Below are 18,994 nucleotides of genomic sequence, written 5' to 3' on the forward strand. Positions count from 1 at the left end.
GAGTGAAATGTTGATATGATAAAATTATACCAATACGCACACCAAAGACATTATAAAATCTAGGAAGGAAGTTTATAATCTATTGTGGCTATAAGGGTAGTGCTCAAACATTTTAATATACCACATAAATCCAAAATCATTACCATCTAATGGATATCAAAGTAGTAAGGATCAGCTGACGTGGAAGTCAAAGTCAAATGATAAAAGTTGCAGGTTTAGATGGACTATGAGACTGTGGAGTGCGGATCAGGCAAAGTTGGCTGAACGGGCCTTGAGAGTCGGTCAGACGTGAAGGATTGACCAAACCATCCGAGCGGCTGTCCTTCGCACTTGTAGTCGAGGTTACCAAATGCTAAGTTATTCGATCCACCGCCCTGGTCGATCAGACCTTAGGTTTGATCGGACGCAATACATCTCTCCAGCAACAGTAAGATCGAGTGAAGAATAGGTCGATAGCTCTATTCAACATGATCGAGTTGATGACGTTCCAACCGAGTGGCCCTCGGTTGGCCTATAGCGGGACCCACGTCTTATCATACTCTTTTGAAAGTCTGTACCGCCGACAACAGAGAATGTTCTGTAGGTAAATCATTCTTTAGAAGCTTCTAGCCTATCACATCAGATATTTGCGTGCTCGTTTAAAGAAAGGTATCAGAGATACTTTTTGACTTGTCTTTTCTTAGGAAGTTTTGGAAAACATACATATGCTTTGGGATGCATGCACAGACGCTACAATGACACTATAAAAGGAGATCTTCATCTACAGGCAAAGGTATGCGATGCTTCATTATTCTACACGCTCTCTGCTACTGTTCACTACTACTACTCTTTCCTCCTGAACCGAAGACTAACTTGAGCATCAGAGGCTAATGTCAGGGGCCCCTTCCCTGACCTGGCACTAACACTCTTGGTTTTACAAGACAACCTGGAGTCTTCTTCCAATCAACACCAGAGCCACGTTCCCAACTAGCCGTCTTTTCAGCTTTCAGACAGGATCAAAAGTAATAGGTTATTTTGGTCATTACCATTTTTTTTCAACGTTCAGAATTAGGGTTTAGGCCAACATGTAAATTTTCAACATTCAAAATCAGAGTTTATTCTCTTTATTCTCTTTCAGGGTTATTTTAGTTATTGCCAATTTTTTCATTTTAACTTGAGGTAAAAGGGGTGAAGTGTTCATTTTTAAATATAAGGGGGCAAACTATAACTTGACAGAAAACACAGAGGGGCTTAAAGTTATTTTGCCTTTTTTTTTTATAATGAGCACTCCTCTAAAAAAAATGAGTATAAACGAAAATACTCTTGGATTCAAATTGTAGAAGTTATCGGCTAGATTCTGCAATGTGTAGAAGCTATCGGCTAGCTTCTATACATTATAAAAGATAGTCGATAGTTGTTACAAGTTGTAAAAGTTACATGCTAGTTTCTACACATTTGATTATGATTAAATTATGTTCATTTGAAATGTAATGAGTTTTCATTGTTTGGTTTGCTCGTTGAAATATTGTTTTAATCAGGTTATCATTCATAATATCAAAGTCAAAATGATATAAAATCATCATTGTAGAAGCTAACAACTAGTATCTGCAATGTGTAGAAGCTAAATGCTTATAGAAGTTAGCTGCTAGCTTTTGCACGTTGTAGAAGTTAGTTACTAGATGACCAAATATCTGATAATGTATTTAAAGTTATTTGTTAGTTTTTACATGTTGTAGAAATTAGATGTTAGATTTTACAATTGTAGAAGCTAGTAATTAGCTTTTACATGATCGAATAATCAAATAATATAAAAGTATTTTGGATATATCACTTTAAAAGAAGTACAAATATGCTTATTTAACTTTTTTTTAGCATCAATCTGATAAAAACATAAATGATGGAATTTTGCCCATCATTGATTTATTACTAAGATTATAAGCTTTTAGGCATTATTATTATAGATCCATGATAGTAAAAGATGTCCCCTCGGATGGGTCTAGTGGCTAGCGCATGAAGTGTTACCACAATGAGGTCTGGGGTTCGAATTTCGACAAAGCCGAGATAAATACCTCCCTTATGTGCTAGTCACTATTCCAAAGGCTAATGGCCGCCCGTGATTTACCTCCTCCGTGTTGGCCTTGGGACGAGTTGACGGGGGCGTTGGGGGCGAGCGTATTCGCCTTTTGCCACAATGATAGTAAAAGATGATTGCACTCACCTTCAGTGTCCCCGTCAATCCGTTCTAGGACCAACATGGAAGAGTATTATTATAGATCCATTGTGGCAAAAGGCGAATACGATCACCCCCAACGCCCTCGTCAACCCATCCCAAGGTCAACACGGAGGAGGTAAATTACGGGCGACTACTAGCTTTTAGAATAATGACTAGCACATAAGGGAGGTATTTACCTCGGCTTTGTCGAGATTCAAATCCCAGACTTCATTGTGACAACACCTCATATACTAACCAGTAGACTCATCCGAGGAGACTATTATTATAGATCCATCCTCATATGAGAGGATGCGCCACTCCCAGTAAAAATATCATCCTTGAAAATGACCTTGCTAGATTATGTCTTTTTCTCAAATCTTCTTTTCAAAACTGATTCAACATTTTATAGCAATTTTAGCTAAAATTACTTTTACATTTTTTAATTGTGGGCAAAAGCATATGCTAAGGTATTGAATTTGTACTCAAGTATCATTACTCTAATTACATGTTTAAACTATATTTGCGGATAAAAAATAAATCATATGGATTTATAATAAATCGAACAGATTAAAATTAAACAATTTACTTTTATAATCATTTATTTATTTATTTTGGTTCTTGGCAGAAACATTCCTAAGCTACTCGGATCAACAAATAAGTAATATTGTACAAATGACTTTTTTTTTTAACAATATTTGTCCAAAAATAATAGGAAAGGTTGATTTTAGATAAATTAAACAAAATGAACTTGAAGAATCCAATTTTTATCGATTAAAGGTGAAAGCATCTCAATGTGGATCTGCACATAATTAGTATTTGCACTAAATTACAAGTGTTTCAAAGCTGTTGTAGATACAAGCTTAAAGTGTCAATTTTAGACAAATGAATAAAACTAAAACTTTTTAGTTCTCTAAAATTGTTCAATTTAGGTTAATTGTGGGCAAAAACATCCAAAGGTACATGATCTATAGATAAGCGTTATTGTACTAATTGTTGGTGTGATCATACTCCTAAGCATATGATTTTGGTGTTTGAGCAAACTTTAAGTTGATGTCATGATTTTATGTGTCAAGTACCCAAGTGAATTTAAAATAATTAATCAGGTCATGTAATGTCGAATCCAAGATGATCGATCTGATCTCACGGAAGTTTCCCACAGACCTCAAGGATAAATCGGTGCTCGCGACGAGCAACCCAAAAGCCCAACATCCCTTGATTGCAAGTCTTATTTAGAGAAAAAATCTTTGTAAATACGTCGTAGCTAGGAATCAAATCATGGATGTCTGGGTGACAATTAGACGCCCATCCACTGCACCATAACCCCAGGGCCCCAAGTGAATTTAACATGTATAGTAGGTTCAATAATGATAGTAGATCAAGGATTGAATACTGAGCAACTGGACTACATAGTAGGTCGAGGATTGAATACTTAACATACGGAAGTCAAAGTAGGTTAAGAAACAAATATGAAGCTAAGTAAATTAGAAATTAAATACTTTGACTTATGTCCTAGTAGGTCAAGAAGAACTGAGGTAAGCTAATGATGTCCCAAAGCCAAGGTTTTGTAGGTGCTGGGAGTACAATATTAAACCCAAAGTTTTAATGTACGACTAAGGTTAAAAATAAGTTTGTTAAGATCTAACAAGTTGATATCAAATGTGCATGAACATGTGACTAAGTCCTAGTGGAACTAGGTAATGACCGAAGTCCTGATTGGAAATCAAGAATGAACTAAATCTTAGTTGGGAACCAACAAGAAAATCTTAGTTGAGAACAAGGTGGATTAAGTTCAAGTGGACTTAGCTAGAAGTTAAAGGTTTGACACAAAAGTCCAAGTGGAGTCAGCTGGAAGCTAAATGCTTGACAAAAAATTTCAAATGGAATCAACTAGGAGCTATAGCTTGACAAGTCAATTTGGATGGGTCAGCTGGGAGTCGAATATTTAGACCCAAAGTAAGTACGAGTAATTTAAGATCTTATATCATACTCATTACGTGCAACTATTGCAGGGAAGCAAAGTTCGATAGTTCTAGGCACGACCATAGCTAGGTCAGGAAGACCGAAGCATGCAGGTGACCGAAGCTGCTTCTAGACAACTGATAGAAGATGTTATCTAGCGATCTGGGTAAGTCGGATCAAGATCAAGGTTAACATAATTAATGATAATTAAGTTGAGAAATAGTCAAAACAGTTTCTATTTTCTCAAACACCTCGACGAGGGTAGTCATGATCTACACCTATAAGTACCTAAGTAAGTGCATGTATCATCTAATAGTTTAGAATCTCTCTTCACAATTTTTAGTCAGTTTTGCTTTCCCAACTTTATCACTACTCGCACATTGTTGAATAATTCTGACATCCTCTAACATTTTCCTCTAGTATGCATAGGTCAAGCCACGCCGTTCAAGTTGGAACACATGGCATGGATCGGACAAAGATGATTATAATAAAAGATGATTATACTCACCTCAGACATCTCTCACAACCCGTCCCCAAGGATTGGACAACACCCCCACCTTAGCATCATCACCTCGCCATCATCATCATCATCACCACCACTTCAACAACTGTTCCCGGCTTAATCTGGCTACTTATGCTGAATCCAGATGACAACTGCCTGCAATGATCGCACCAACGCTCAAAGTTCTGCTGCCACAGGCCAAGTCACTCCATGTATCTCCGACATCTCTACATCTCTACCTGCAGCAGGGTGGTTTTCAAATCAGCATGGGCGTGAACTGATCCCACCAAATTGAAAAAAAAAAAAAACAAGAATGAAATTCCAAGTCGATGACTTTGGTCAACTTTCACTCAGCATATCAAATACCAAAGTTTGTATTTGTAGATAAAATTGATGATTGTGTACTTTAAAGAATCTGGAAGATCGGACAGGAACGTAATAGCGGCCGCCATTCGTATTTATTCAACCAGGAATACTGATTTGGACTTTGGTGGTGTCTAGAAGAAAGTAAGATCACTAAAAAACAATAAAAATGCAATGCAAATAAGAAATCAGCAAAGCTAAAGGTCCAAGAAGACAAATGACTTATTCCGTTATGAATCAAATTGAACAGCGTAGAAGATCAACCACTTTTATTGCGCATTCCAATCAACTTGCATAATAAGAAAAAACACAAAAAAGAAAAGTAAAAGCCACATAAACAACAGAGCTGGCAATATTTACGAGTGAACAGACATATGTATGTAGATTGATAATTATTGAACATAGCAGGAATCAGGACCATAAGGGGGGCTTCGAGCATACTTGTTGGTCACTGGAGCAGCAGCTATTCCTCGGCGGTTCAACAAACATCTGAAGTAATGTAAGCGCGGCAACACGGTGGTGTTGAGGTTACCGGTGGAGGTTGACTCCAAGGGGCTCCACAAGCGCTCTGAAGGAAAACATAATTGTGTTCACGAACCAAAGATGCGAAATAAAACTGGCAACTAAACTAAAAATCCTCAACGGCTTTTAGAAACAACTAAAAAAAAATTTTAAGAAATACTAGAATAGGACAACTAAACAAAAAGAAGGTTTTTAGATTTATTTCAAACATCCTTTTAAAGAAATGTTCAAAGATTATTTGTTGAGTATATTGAAGGGAATAAAGTCACAAATAAACACGCATCTATCCATGTAAGCTATGTTAGTGCAATTGACCACTAATCAAGGTTGATCGAGCTTTAATTGAGTTTTAATATTTGATCAATATATTTGATAGTTGAGCAAGATCCTTGTCAGGGGAAAAGTTCAAATGGATCATGATACACTAGATAGTTAGTAGATGAAAGTTCAATAGGGAGTCGGCATGAGTGAAATCCAAGTAGATCATAGTGGACTAAATATTTGACAATGAATTAAGTCCTAATAAATTATGAAAAATATGATATTAGAGATAAGAAGGGAAGTCTTGACAGGTCAAGGAGGATTGAATGTTAGACATATGAAGAGAAGTCAAGTTATAAAGGACCTGATGTTGGGTTGTAATGAATTTTCTTTTAAGGTTACATTTTTTTTTTTAAATAACTATTTTTATTATAAATAAACAATTAATTATTATATAATAGTAATAAATATAATATAAAATTAATAATAGTTATAAAATATTAAGAATTATTTTTAAATTTTTAAATAATTTTAAAAATTAATAAATTATTTTATAAAATAATTTAAATTTTTAATAAATATTGAAAATTGAATGTGAATTTAAAATAATCTAAAAATAATTTCTCAAAATATAATTCTTAAACATTTTAAATAATTTTTTTAAAAAAATTACAAATACATTCAAAAAATAATTTAAGACCTTCAACTAATTTTATAATTATCTTTGTCTTTCAAATAATTTTATAATTGTAGATTTAGTTTTGAATTTTAAAAATTACTTATTTGTTAAATAATTTTTATAAAAATTTAATAGACTTTCTTATAAGATGATACTAAAATATAACATTAATAGTGAGCCTATTTAATAATTAAATTTAATAAAATTAATATATACCTATATTTAATTTTTTTTAAAAAAATCGAAATTATATTAGCACAACACTCGTATCATTCTGATTTAGGACCATATAGACGACCCCACTTAGTAGGACAAAAGCTTGATTGTTGTTATATCTTTTTGAAAAATGGTATAGATATTTAAGTCATCACATTGACATTTGTTTTTCTTAATTCAACCTTCATTATTTTTTTCTGTTAATTCTACCTCTCCTAATCTAGCTAAAAGAACACTTGATATCATTTTTATTGTCTAAACTAAAATTACAATCCATGTACTAATAGACTATAATATCTAATAAATCTAAATTACAAAAGTGGATTAGGTTATTTGCACCCAGTCTTTTTAAGAAGAGATTTGGTAAAAATAGTGTCAAAAATTTATTCTTTGAAAAATGTGCATGGAAAAAGTGTATGGCATGCTAATCTTCTTAGTTCCTAATTTAGCGAATTTGTGGAGCGCCAAATCATTGGCAACATAGATAGTTCTCTTAGGGCAACCACAATAGGGGATATTTGGAGGGGATATTTCTCCAAATATCCCTGATCTCAAATATCCCCCATTCCGATGGATAGAGATGGGGATATTTAGAAATCACTGGGCGTATCCTACGTGGCATTAAAAAAAATAAAAAACAAAAAAAAAGTAGTAAATTGAGCTGTTGCTGCAACAGGTGGTGGGCCCTCCCACACGCCTACAGCTGCGGTAGCAGTTGTTTTTTTTTTTTAATTTTTTTAAAAGTTGAATGTTGAAGGTAAACGTTGTAACGGTCAATTTAATTCAACATTCAATTTTTAGAACGTTGGATAACGGTATTTTTTTTCTTCTATATATATCTCATTTTTTTATTCATCTTTCAACCCAAAAAACCATCGAGTATCCAAAATTTAGAGAAAAATGGATAGAAATTCCGATCATTATTTTCGGGGATTTATTGAATTCTCCATATATTGACGAAAATTCAAGTGGAGAAAATTCTCAAGTTCTTCCCAATCTACAACTTCCTCTATTTCCATTTCCCACACAACACCCACAAAATTTCCAACCTTTTCCAAACCCACCACCATATTATCATAATTTTTAAAGTTATCCAAATTTTTCGAGTAGCGCCCCTCGAGCATCTTTTTATACACGTCCCCGAGAATATTGGTAGAATACCCAATATTTCATGCAAACTCCATCTCATGGAATTAATTCGCTTCAATCACTGAGGATTCAATCGAATGAATCGCGAAGAGCTACTGTTGATGCAAGTGATAGTGATAAAGGTATAGAAACATCTCATGCAACCCCCGATTCACAATTTCCTTCATTCTCATCTCAAATAGTCAATCAAACAGCTGAGACGAGCAACGAATCAGATGGAGATCACAGCAAACAAACAATGTCGACAATAGCAGATGATAAGCTCCTTGCAACAACCTACACAATCATGAGCGAAGATTCAATAGTTGGTAATGCCCAGAAGAGTGAGTCTTTTTGGAAACGGGTGATGACATACTATAATACCAATCGAGATAAGGGAGCTAAAAAGATAACTGTGAATAAAGCAAAATCGCATTGAGCTTCGGTGAAAAAGATCATGGATAGATATAATGAAATCTACAATAAATGGAACAATGATCGACCAAGCAGATGAAGTGACAAGGATTTAATGGTGTGGGCTCATGAAGAATACAAAGTACTTTTAAATCTACTTTCCAACATGAACATGTGTGGATGATTGTAAAAGATAGTCCGATGTACGCTCCTCAATCAGAACATTAGAATCATCAGGTGCATATATTGACTCTTCAAATCCTAACACAACTATTGATGTGGATGATAGAGAAACCCGATCTCTTCCAATGGGACAAAAATCAGCAAAGAGGAAAGGTAAAGAAAGAGTATGCCTAATTAATGAATTGAATAAGACTATGCAATAGTCAGTAGCACATTTGGAGGAGTATAATAACAGTAAGAAAGTGGACCAACTCATCTAAGCATATCAACTCCTCGTAAGGGCACACGAGGCATGACAAATGAACAACTTCAGAACCATCTAGCGATATGTGAGCAACTGAAGAAAAGATTGAATATGTAGTGAATTTTTATTTATTTTATTAACTAATTATGGTTTTTAATTTCTATGGTTTATCATTCTATATTTTATTTATGGTTTGTACTTCAATATTTCAATTTTGAATCTATGAAATATTTATATTCGTGTATATTGTATTATTTTTAAAAAATTTATGTCTCCTTATATTTAAATAAAATATTATTATTAAATTAATTATATTTAATAATTATCAAAATATAAATAAATATTAAAATATATTAAATTAAAAATTGATAAGTATAATTAATTTTCTTTAAATATAACATTAGATGTACAACAACAACCAAGCCTTATCCCACTAGGTGGGGTTAGCTAAAAGGGGCAGTCTGGTGCACAGAGCTCCCGCCATGCAGGGTCACGGGAAAGGATCCATTGTATGCAGCTTTACTTTGCTTTTTGCAAGAGACTGTTTCTAGGATTCGAATCCGTAACCTTTAGGTCACAAAGCAACAACTTTACCATTGCCCCAAGGCTCCCCTTCAATAAAATTAGATGTAAATTAATAAAATGATAGTGGGACTTATAAATATTTAGTTGATGAGATATTTGATTGCGGAATTTGAAATATTTGAGCGTGGGATATTTAGTAGGTGAGACCTATAAATATTTAGTTGGAAGAATATTTGATTGTGGAATTTAGGATATTTGAGGAGTAAGATATTTGATTGATGATATGGACGTGGGGACCACAAATATTTGTGAGAAATATTTGATGTTGTTGTAGATGCTCTTATTGAACAAGGCATATCATTTAGTTTTGTAATGCTAAAGCCAAAGTAGACTATACACATTATCCACATATTCTATTTGCAATACCTTTATTTATCTCCAACATTAGATCATGCTTACCACATTTGGTTTTTTATTTTTTTCACATTACACGTTTGCCTTCAATATAGTATAGAATCCTAAGGTCAATGTTCTAGTAATATCCGATCCAACAAAATCAAAATTATAAAAGTTGATAATATTTAGGTGTCCATGCTTCTTGTAAAATAACCCATTACATCGAGTTCCATTAAGATATTGAAGATTTTTGACACAACCTTGTCATGACACTTCATAGATTGTTGCATGAGAAAACTCACAACATTGACTGCGAAATATATATCACTTAGTACTATGAAAATGTTCTCGCTTACTAGTCTTCAACATCAGGAGGTTTTTAAAGGCATCATCCTAAAATCATAGCTTATTAAGCCTCTATAGGTTTACATCCATACATAATAATTTCTTGCAAAAGATCCATTCTCATTTTGCAGAAGGATGTTCCGTGCGATAACTTATCTTCAAGAAGATATTTCTTATTGTTCAATACCTTGCAACGTTATCATAAACTTTTATAGAGAAGGAGAATTAGGAAGATGGAGTGAGAGAGTAAAATTTCCATAGAGAAGGAAAATTAGGAGTTATGATGGTACAGGGAAGGTTGGCCTAATCTAACTGTGTAGAAGAGGAATCATATTCAAAACTAAGTTGAGAGAGAGAATATTTTATTATGATACTGTTATGGGTTATAGGTTTTGTATTTCTTAGTTCTTAAACAAAACTAACCCTATCTAAAACTCAGGAATAAGCCTACTAGCTGTGTTTTATGAATACTTTTATCTAGTGAGAATATTTAGTTGGAGTTCCTAAGTGACATATCAATTACTATTCTACATACCTGCAGCTGCAGCAGCACGAGGCCAGATTGTTTGCTGAACAACAGATGTATCAGCCATCTCTCCCCACATGCAAACTTCACCACCAAGCACAAGATTCTGTTGTGCCGTATTGTTTATCCCTTCTAATGGCTCATTGGTGTAGAAGTCCTCCCATGGGATATCAAGATGATCAAGATACCAGACACCTTGGTTGCTTACAATACATCTAAAACCCTTCTCAACCACTTCTGGACAGACTCCAGGACCCCACCTGTAAGAAACCAATCATGTACAGACCTTAACAAGAATGAACAGGCATAAACTAGATACACAAGAATGGGAAAACTGTGTGGTAAAGCAACAAACCAATTATGTACAACAGTCTGTGGATTGAGGCTTTTGTTGAATGTATTGAATGTCTCTTCCCTGATTATGAAAAAAAAGTGAATCAAAAAACTGTGATTAATATTGAAATGTTATTGCCCATCACCTTCTATATTATAGGTGGAATAAAATGAATTAAGAAAGAATAACAAACGTACCAGTTAACAGGAATCCAACCAAGATCTGCAGCTATCTTCTGAGCCCTCAATACAAAATATTGGTATGCTTCCTTATTAGTCATGTTTCGCTCCTGAAGCCTGTACAAAGAGGTAAAAGTGCTGTTAATTTAAATTTGTGAATAATCAATATGATGGATGTCATTTTCCATTTGAAATGAACATGAATAAACGGTTGGAAAGGTAAAACTCTAACAGATGGACGATAGAGTTGGACAGACTAGCAGTGTTGTAACAGGAAAATCTTGTGCCTACTCTAGAACTTTTTGCTTATGAAAAGATGAAAAAGTGAATTAATGAAGAGAGGAAAGCTAGTTTAACATCCACAAGTTATGGAATATGTTGTTTCTAGCATTCAAAAGTTCCAATTGAAGTAGTGTGTTTCAGTGGACACTCACATGACAAGAGCGAGGAGATACAATAACTTCATTGAAGAACAATAGGTCTCAAACAATAGGTTGAAGCCATTCATATAAGCCTTCACAATAATCCAAGTCTAATTATGATCTGGACAAAATAAACTAAGTTCAGTTAAGAAAGTCAAATAAAATTTATAATGTATTTCACACCCTTGATCAATTTCTTAATTTTAATTAGTTTATTTTATTTTGCCTCATTCTCTCCCACCAACAAAATAGTGATCCCACCAAGTGAATAAATTGAAAATCAAGATGGCATCTTTCCGAGGCAGATATAAGAAGTCAGCAATCAAAGGGTGTCCTAAACAAATAGAAAATTCTCACTTGAGGATTGGGTTTTGATTGGAAATAAAATTTAAAATCTCATTTCAAGTTGGAGTATGGCGGCCTTGCCAAAATGATGATAGACAGTGCAGGTGGAAAATGGGATGTGGATGGAGGAAGAAGAAGACAATGGTAACCGCATATTTAGGGGCAACGTTTAAACATGTCAACCATGATTTGAAATCGCGTATCATACAAATCGAAACATATCGTTAGTAAATTATTGAAACTCAATACCGCTCAGCATCAAGATTCAAAATCTCGAGTTGTGTCATAATTCCAGTCTTTGCTAGAAAATGTTGTTCCAATATCGTACCAATGGTCCAATGCATGGCGTCAATGATTGATTGGAGGTTAAAGGAGGTCAAAGATAAAGCAAAGGAATGAGACATTATCCATGCCAAGTGATATTGAGTTTCAATAATTTATCTTTCCAGTGTGTGTTGAGCAATATCAAGTTTCAATAATTTACTAGAAAGAACGGAAATATATGTTTCGACTGTTTCACTTGATATGGTATCAGATTTAAAATCATACTAACACAGACAATGTTTCCTTTCTATGCTTCATCTCCATTCTTCAACTTCAATCCATTACCAGCACCATGCATCGAAACATGAACACGATACCAAAAAAGTATCATTCGAGTCAAAGACTTGTTTTGACACAGCTCAAGATTTTAAACCTTGATGTTAACACTTTGATCCTTGCAAGTATAGGACGATTTTAGCATCGTATTATGTTGAAAATGCATCAAAATAGATGAATTTAAATAGGTTGTATTCCTTTAATCATCTTCTTCTCAGTTTATACAATAATAATATAACTATTAGATAATCAAATAAATTTAAACATATTATACCATATTATTGAAATTAGACACACTTCAGCAACTATCAAAACATGCCAGAAAAAAATTAAATGAGTTTTACTTAATCATCAATCACTTAAACTTTATACATTAATAAGTTTGAATTATAAATGATTTTACTAATTTTTTACTTTAAAGTGAGTCAAGATGAATTCATTTAAGTTTTCCTCCTATAATTATCTTCTAAATAACTTGTTTATTTACAAAACTACAGGTATAAAAAAAGGGTAGAGGTTTCTACTAATATGGGTCCCGAGAAAAGGTTGGACTAGGTCTATTATACGCAGTCTTATCCTATATTGTAAGAGGTTTCCGTGACTCAAACCCACGACCACCTGATCACATGGCAACAATTTTACCATTGCGCTAAGCTCCCCTTAAACTAAAAGTATAAGAATGCTATAATTAATTGAATTAGAATTTAGAAAAAACAAAGCAAAGCTACAACAAAAAGTAACAAATATTAATATTGTAGCAAAAGGTGGAATCTGCCACCCCAGCGGCTCCACACGGTCGACCCCACGACCATCTGTGAGAAGGTAAATCGGGAAGCTGTAGTTGGCTAGTGCGGGGAGGGCTTTTTCCTCGGCTTTATCGAGATTCTAACTCTTGCCCTATTGTAGCAACTCTACCTCGCACTAGCCAACTCAACCTTGCCCCAGGAGCACAAATATTAATATTACTGCATACTGAAGTGTGTCAATGAATGTTAAGTATCAACTTAATTGGTAGAGTAGAGATAACCAATGTCGATCAATATTGATTTTTATACAACAACAATAAAGTCTTATCCCACTAGGATAGATCCTTCTACGCCATTGGACTCTATCCCCTACTATATGATTATTTATATTTAAATAAATTTTATCTTGTTTTATTCTTATTAACCAAGTCTTTTTTTGATCCTCCTCTTCCTTGTTTGATATACACATTTGTCATAGTTCAACATCGCCTAACTGGAACATTTATTGGTCGTCTAAATATATATTTGTATCATTTAAACATGTCACCCAGAGTTTTTTATAGTCGACTGAAAAGTTACATTTCAACTTTACCACTCAGCTCGATACAAAATTTGAGTTGATGAACAAGGCTTAAAATTTTATACTATGTCAAAGTTTCAATCTTCATATAGAATAATGTGGTTACAATGTTGTCTTGTGCCAACATTCAGCAGGCTTCCAAGCATGCATTCAAATGCGTTTTAATCCTATAATCCTCACCCACTTAGCTTGTTTACTTCTAAATACAAATTCATATCATTTCAATTTAAATTTTGAAGCAATAATTTATAAAATATTACAAGCATTTGTACTTTTTGTACTATTGAATACACCTTTACTAATTCCAAAATAAGTGTCACGAATGGGATGAAGTAACATTTAAAGTATCGTATCATTTATTCTATAAGTTTTGGTACTCTAACAAGATAATATGGTTTCGACATGATATTATACACTCAACATGCTTCAGCATGCATCAAAATGTGCCAAGATGAATTTAGATCTATTATATTCCTTTAATACCATTTAACTTAGTCTATTTATTTATAAAATAAAACTAGTAATTAAATAGTTAATTAAATTAAAATCTATTATATTTAGACTTTAGTGGTTCATGTGCCTCACTTAGGAGTCACACCACACATACACTAAAACACCTTAGCACAAATACATTATATAACTTCCTTGGATAGAAGGAAAATCGGTCAATCATTCATTTCCACCTCTCACTTACAATTAATTTTCCTTTTCCCTCTGTCTAATTCTAGCATTCTTAATATTTTCAAAAGGATTTCACCGAAAAGACAAATCTAGTGATCGCTCATTAAGTCAAACAATACCTTGAAGAACAAGAGTTTCATCAGAACCAAATGATTTCTCTTATAATTAAATGATTCCAAAGTTACATAACTTTAATGTCACTTCTTTACCTTCTCTTTTAAATCTATATGATTTTGCTGAACAGTCTCTTCATCATAGATGATGTCTGAGATGAAATTGGAGTTGCAAAGTCTGATATCGATTGAGCTCGGCCAATCTCGATTGGAATTGGCCAATTTGGAAAATTAAGGAAGACAAAATCAACAAATAAGTACTAAAACATCATAGAAAGTTATTGACTTTTGAGAAGAAAAAGGTGAAATGAAAAATAAAAGAATAGCATACAATAACGAGTACAAAGTTTCTTCTTGTGTTTGCATGATAGTGTTTTCAGTCGATATACCAGCCTTTTTCAAATTTTAAAATATATATACTGAGAAAATAGAAAGACTACGTATACACATCATTTATAGTTCTGACAGAACAAAAGTATATCACAAAACAAGTATCCTAAATTAATTACAGAAAAGACTGACATACCATTGCTTGACATGAGGAGTTGAAGACCAACAATCTGTAAGGCATATACAAATACGAGTCAGGTAGTAGAATTCATGTCAGATACGTTAGTTTCAACTAATAACTGTGGTTCAAAGGAAATAAAAATAAAATTAATAAAAATGCATCCTTTCAAATATAAAGGTTTTTTTTTGGTTGGAAAGGATCCCTAGACATTTGGGATTTCATCTAGTTAACCGTTTGAGACAACTCAGTGGCAATATAAAAGAAATTTAAGGATGCAGCACCATATAAATTTCAAGTCAGCAAGATGTTATCAAATTCATTCTTACAAAAAAATTCGAAGATTTTGAGTTTTGCTCAATTCATGAAATAAACTATGAGCTAATTGCTTTTCATGAGATGACTTTTATTCGACCATCAAGAACAATAACGCTCTTCAATCTGTCCTCTAGTTATGTCATGTCTGAGATGACAATGAAGTTTCCCTAACCTATCTGAGATGACGACAAAGCTCGACTTGTTCAAATGATGGTGGAGGTTCCACAACTTGTCCAAGACAACAACGAAGCTTCCAGGACCTCTAGACGGCGTTGATACTTTTGCAAACTATCTAAGATGTTGATGAAACTTCCACGACCTGTTTGAGACAATGAAGTTGCACAAGACTTCCTCGAGCTATCTGAAAATCAACAAGTTCCCCAAGGTGACTGCTGAATGAGGTTAGGTCATTAGAATGTTATGTTTGTTTTCTCCTACTAATCTTCTTCCTTTTCTTTCCACTCCTCATCAATTCCTTCCTCTTAGGTGTTTGTGTTTTCGGCACCATGCAGCAATGTTGGGACAGCACGACATTGAAATATCTTGTTCCAGCTAGGAACTGAAACCTGGACACCTAGCTCAGAACAAGATTTAAAACCTTCATCTTCTTTATTCTTGTTGTGCATCTTAGAGAGTCGTACCTTTCTTTTCTAATTGTGTGATTTCTTTATTTTGTAAAAGCTAAACATTGCTCAATATCTATACTCGCACAAGACATTTATTTAGTAGTGTGTTAGATAGTTGTCATATTTGTCAAAGGAATTATCAGGTCATTTGCACATTAAAAGCAGGCTAATTTTATGTATCATATGGTCAATTAAAGCCAACGGATTTTATGCATTAGCTCCATTTTAAAGCTGACAAATTACATACATTGTACAGCTTTTATGATTTTGTAAATCTTTTATTAATTAGAATATAGATGTAGATTACCTTTTGCAGATTTGTGTATGATAGTCTAATTATTTTAAAGGCCATCAGCTTGCATGATGGCAATGTAAGCGCAAATCTCCTCAAAGAGAGGGGAGACTCTCTCTACTCAAGTTTTTCATGTTTTTCAGCTCTATAGTATCAAAGCATCAATTATGAATCCTAACATGCCTCTTGCTCTCAAGTTGAACTTAACCCTAGTTAAGTCCTGGTGGGGAGACTTTCTAACACACCAAACGTAGGCTTCACATATGAAGTACAAGGAGTTGTCGACTACTTCACAAGCCATGGTGTTTGAGCTCTCCAGGGAAGGCGTTATTCCACAACAACATCCCAAGGATTAAACTGGATTTTACGCCCCCCTCGAATCTCCATTCCTATGCAACTATCTGAAGTAAATAGCCGCAATCTTATGGATGGAAGAATTTCCCTAAGCTTTTCTAACTATATGGCAGCAAGTACTAGCCGGCCTCCTCATTATAATCAAAAGGATGAAGAGATCCAAAGTGATGAAGAGGAAGTCCGCTCTTTCCACACTCTTGTTGTATTAATTGAAAAGCAACTTGGCGTATTCTCTTATCAGGATGATGATCAAGAAGAGAAGGAAGCCTCAACCTCTGAAGAATTTCCTTATATCTTAGTGCACCAACTATCAGAGACAGCAACTATGCTCCGAAGAAAAACTTCTGGTGCAGCCGGCTTCGACCTGGCTGCTGACAGAACATGCGTCATAGAGCCTAGAGGGCGAGCCTTAGTCTCCCTTGGGGCCGGGGAACTTATGGGCGCATAGCCACAAGATCTGGAGCAGCATATAAACTCGGAATAGACGTCGGAGCAGGAGTCATTAATTGTGATTACCGAGGAGAAATCAAAATTCTTATTTTTAACCATTCAGACCAAAAGGTCTACATTAATCAAGGAGACTGCGTCGCTCAAATAATCTTTGAAAAAATTATTCTCCCAGATGTTATACCAGTCCCAATTTTATCCCGGACTCGACGAAGTATAGCAGGATTTGGCTCAACGGATGCAACACCCTCACAAAACTCTACAATATTTGATAAATTATTACCAAAGGAAAAGCACGCCATTGCAGTACTTGTAGAGAAGGAATCCTCGCCAGATGATCCTCTGGAAAACCTTGCAGGAGATGCACGTCCATGGGCTTCTACAGTCCGGTCCAAGGACCTTTCCATAGATGATTCTGTGCCCGAGGACGACTTTCTCGAACAAATACAATACCTTGCAAGTCTTACGGAGCCTTACCCAGAATCTGCAGAAGATGACGCTGATGTTCCCAAGTGAGACTCCTATGAAGATGACGCAAAATCTGAATGGACTAATCCATTCGCCATGGAAGGTGGTGGGAAAGGGGTTACACAAAATCACCACCTGATAGCATCTAGACTTGAGTATCCTACCCTCAGGCGTTTGGAAGAAGCTATGCAAACTGAAGAGCAACAACAAATTTACTCAACAAGCACAGTAATGTCTCCCTACAGGCCTCCGGAATATACTGCTATGGGACCACCCGGGTACCCTCCTACAAGTGTGGATCCCCAACTGTCCAGGCTACAACCTATATATGAGCAGCAACCACCTAAAACAAAGTTCAAGAGCGGATATAATAATGAACTATGGGCACGCCCACCCGCACAACAACAAGGAGGAGCTATGTTTATTATACCAGAACAATTAGGCCTCTTTGACGATGTGCTTTCAGGGTGGGAATCTATCACAAAAAACCACATTGCAAGGCAAGCCTTTACGGATCCAAGGGATAAGATAGAATATATGGAAAATTTACTTGGAGAAATTGAGAAGATCACGTGGATCCAATGGCGTATGAGCTATCCAGCAGAATATGAAGCCCTAGTCAATATTGGTGATGGCAGATAAGGAACCCAAAACATAATATCCTAAATGCGAAGGGTTTTCTCGTCGGAGGATCCTGCCTAAGGATCCACAGCAATTCAAGATGCCGCCTATAGGTATTTGGAAAAACTCTCGTGCGACAACGTCAAAAATATTATTCAATACATGAATGACTACATGAGAGTTGCGGCAAAGACAGGAAGAATGTACGCAGGGCCAGAACTATCTGAGAAGTTCTGGCTTAAAATGCCAAGCGACCTTGGAAACAAGGTCAAAGCATCTTTTGACGAAAAATATCCAGGATTAACAGTAGGAATAATCCCTAGAGTCTAATTCGCTTATAAATTCCTGGAACAGGAATGCAAGGATGCGGCCTTCAAACGAGCCTTGAAGAATTTGTCTTTCTGCAGTCAGATACCTATAACTGGTTACTATAAAAATCAAGGGCAAAAGAGGCCATGTTAACAATGAGTGAAGCAAAGAATGAGGCTTTTGAATGCTTGTATCGACAACTTGATACAAAAGAAGGGAAAAGAGATATCTACAGAATAGCTTAAGTGAAAGAGAGAAAAATAATAAATCTTACTCAAACAAGATGCATTAAAGATGAATCTAATAGAATACTAGTTAAAGATGAAGAAATAAAGGAACAATGAAAGAAGTATTTTTATCACCTTTTTAATGAATTTTTAGGTGATCAACTTAGCTTAGGAAACATAAGTAGGTTAGAGGAGTATTAAAAACTTAAATTTTATTAGAGAATTCAAATTTGAAAAGTAGAATAGTCGCTAAACGAGAAAGCGATTAGGTTAGATGATATTCCAATAGAGATATTGAAATTCTTAGGAAAGTAGGATATCAAATAGCTTATGAAGTTATTCAACCTAATATTAAAAATTCAAAAAATAT

General features: G+C 34.7%; 1 protein-coding gene across 2 annotated transcripts in view; it reads right to left on the reverse strand.

Annotated features, from left to right (window-relative positions):
- Positions 1-2,997: 2,997 nt before the first annotated feature.
- Positions 2,998-18,994, reverse strand: part of LOC122006959 (beta-hexosaminidase 1-like) — a 51,516-nt gene continuing 35,519 nt past the window's right edge. The window contains exons 11-16 of one of the 2 annotated variants that reach the window (XM_042562666.1): positions 14,981-15,014; positions 10,986-11,084; positions 10,810-10,869; positions 10,464-10,714; positions 5,457-5,583; positions 2,998-4,891 (exon numbers count right to left, since the gene is read on the reverse strand). In XM_042562666.1, coding sequence (XP_042418600.1) covers positions 4,888-4,891; positions 5,457-5,583; positions 10,464-10,714; positions 10,810-10,869; positions 10,986-11,084; positions 14,981-15,014 — 575 coding nt within the window. In that variant the 3' untranslated portion in view covers positions 2,998-4,887. Of the gene's footprint in view, positions 4,892-5,208; positions 5,584-10,463; positions 10,715-10,809; positions 10,870-10,985; positions 11,085-14,980; positions 15,015-18,994 lie in introns of those variants that run through there. The other variant, XM_042562665.1, reaches the window with a different exon arrangement.

Source organism: Zingiber officinale, chromosome 7B, assembly GCF_018446385.1.
Source record: "Zingiber officinale cultivar Zhangliang chromosome 7B, Zo_v1.1, whole genome shotgun sequence".
Taxonomy (NCBI): domain Eukaryota; kingdom Viridiplantae; phylum Streptophyta; class Magnoliopsida; order Zingiberales; family Zingiberaceae; genus Zingiber; species Zingiber officinale.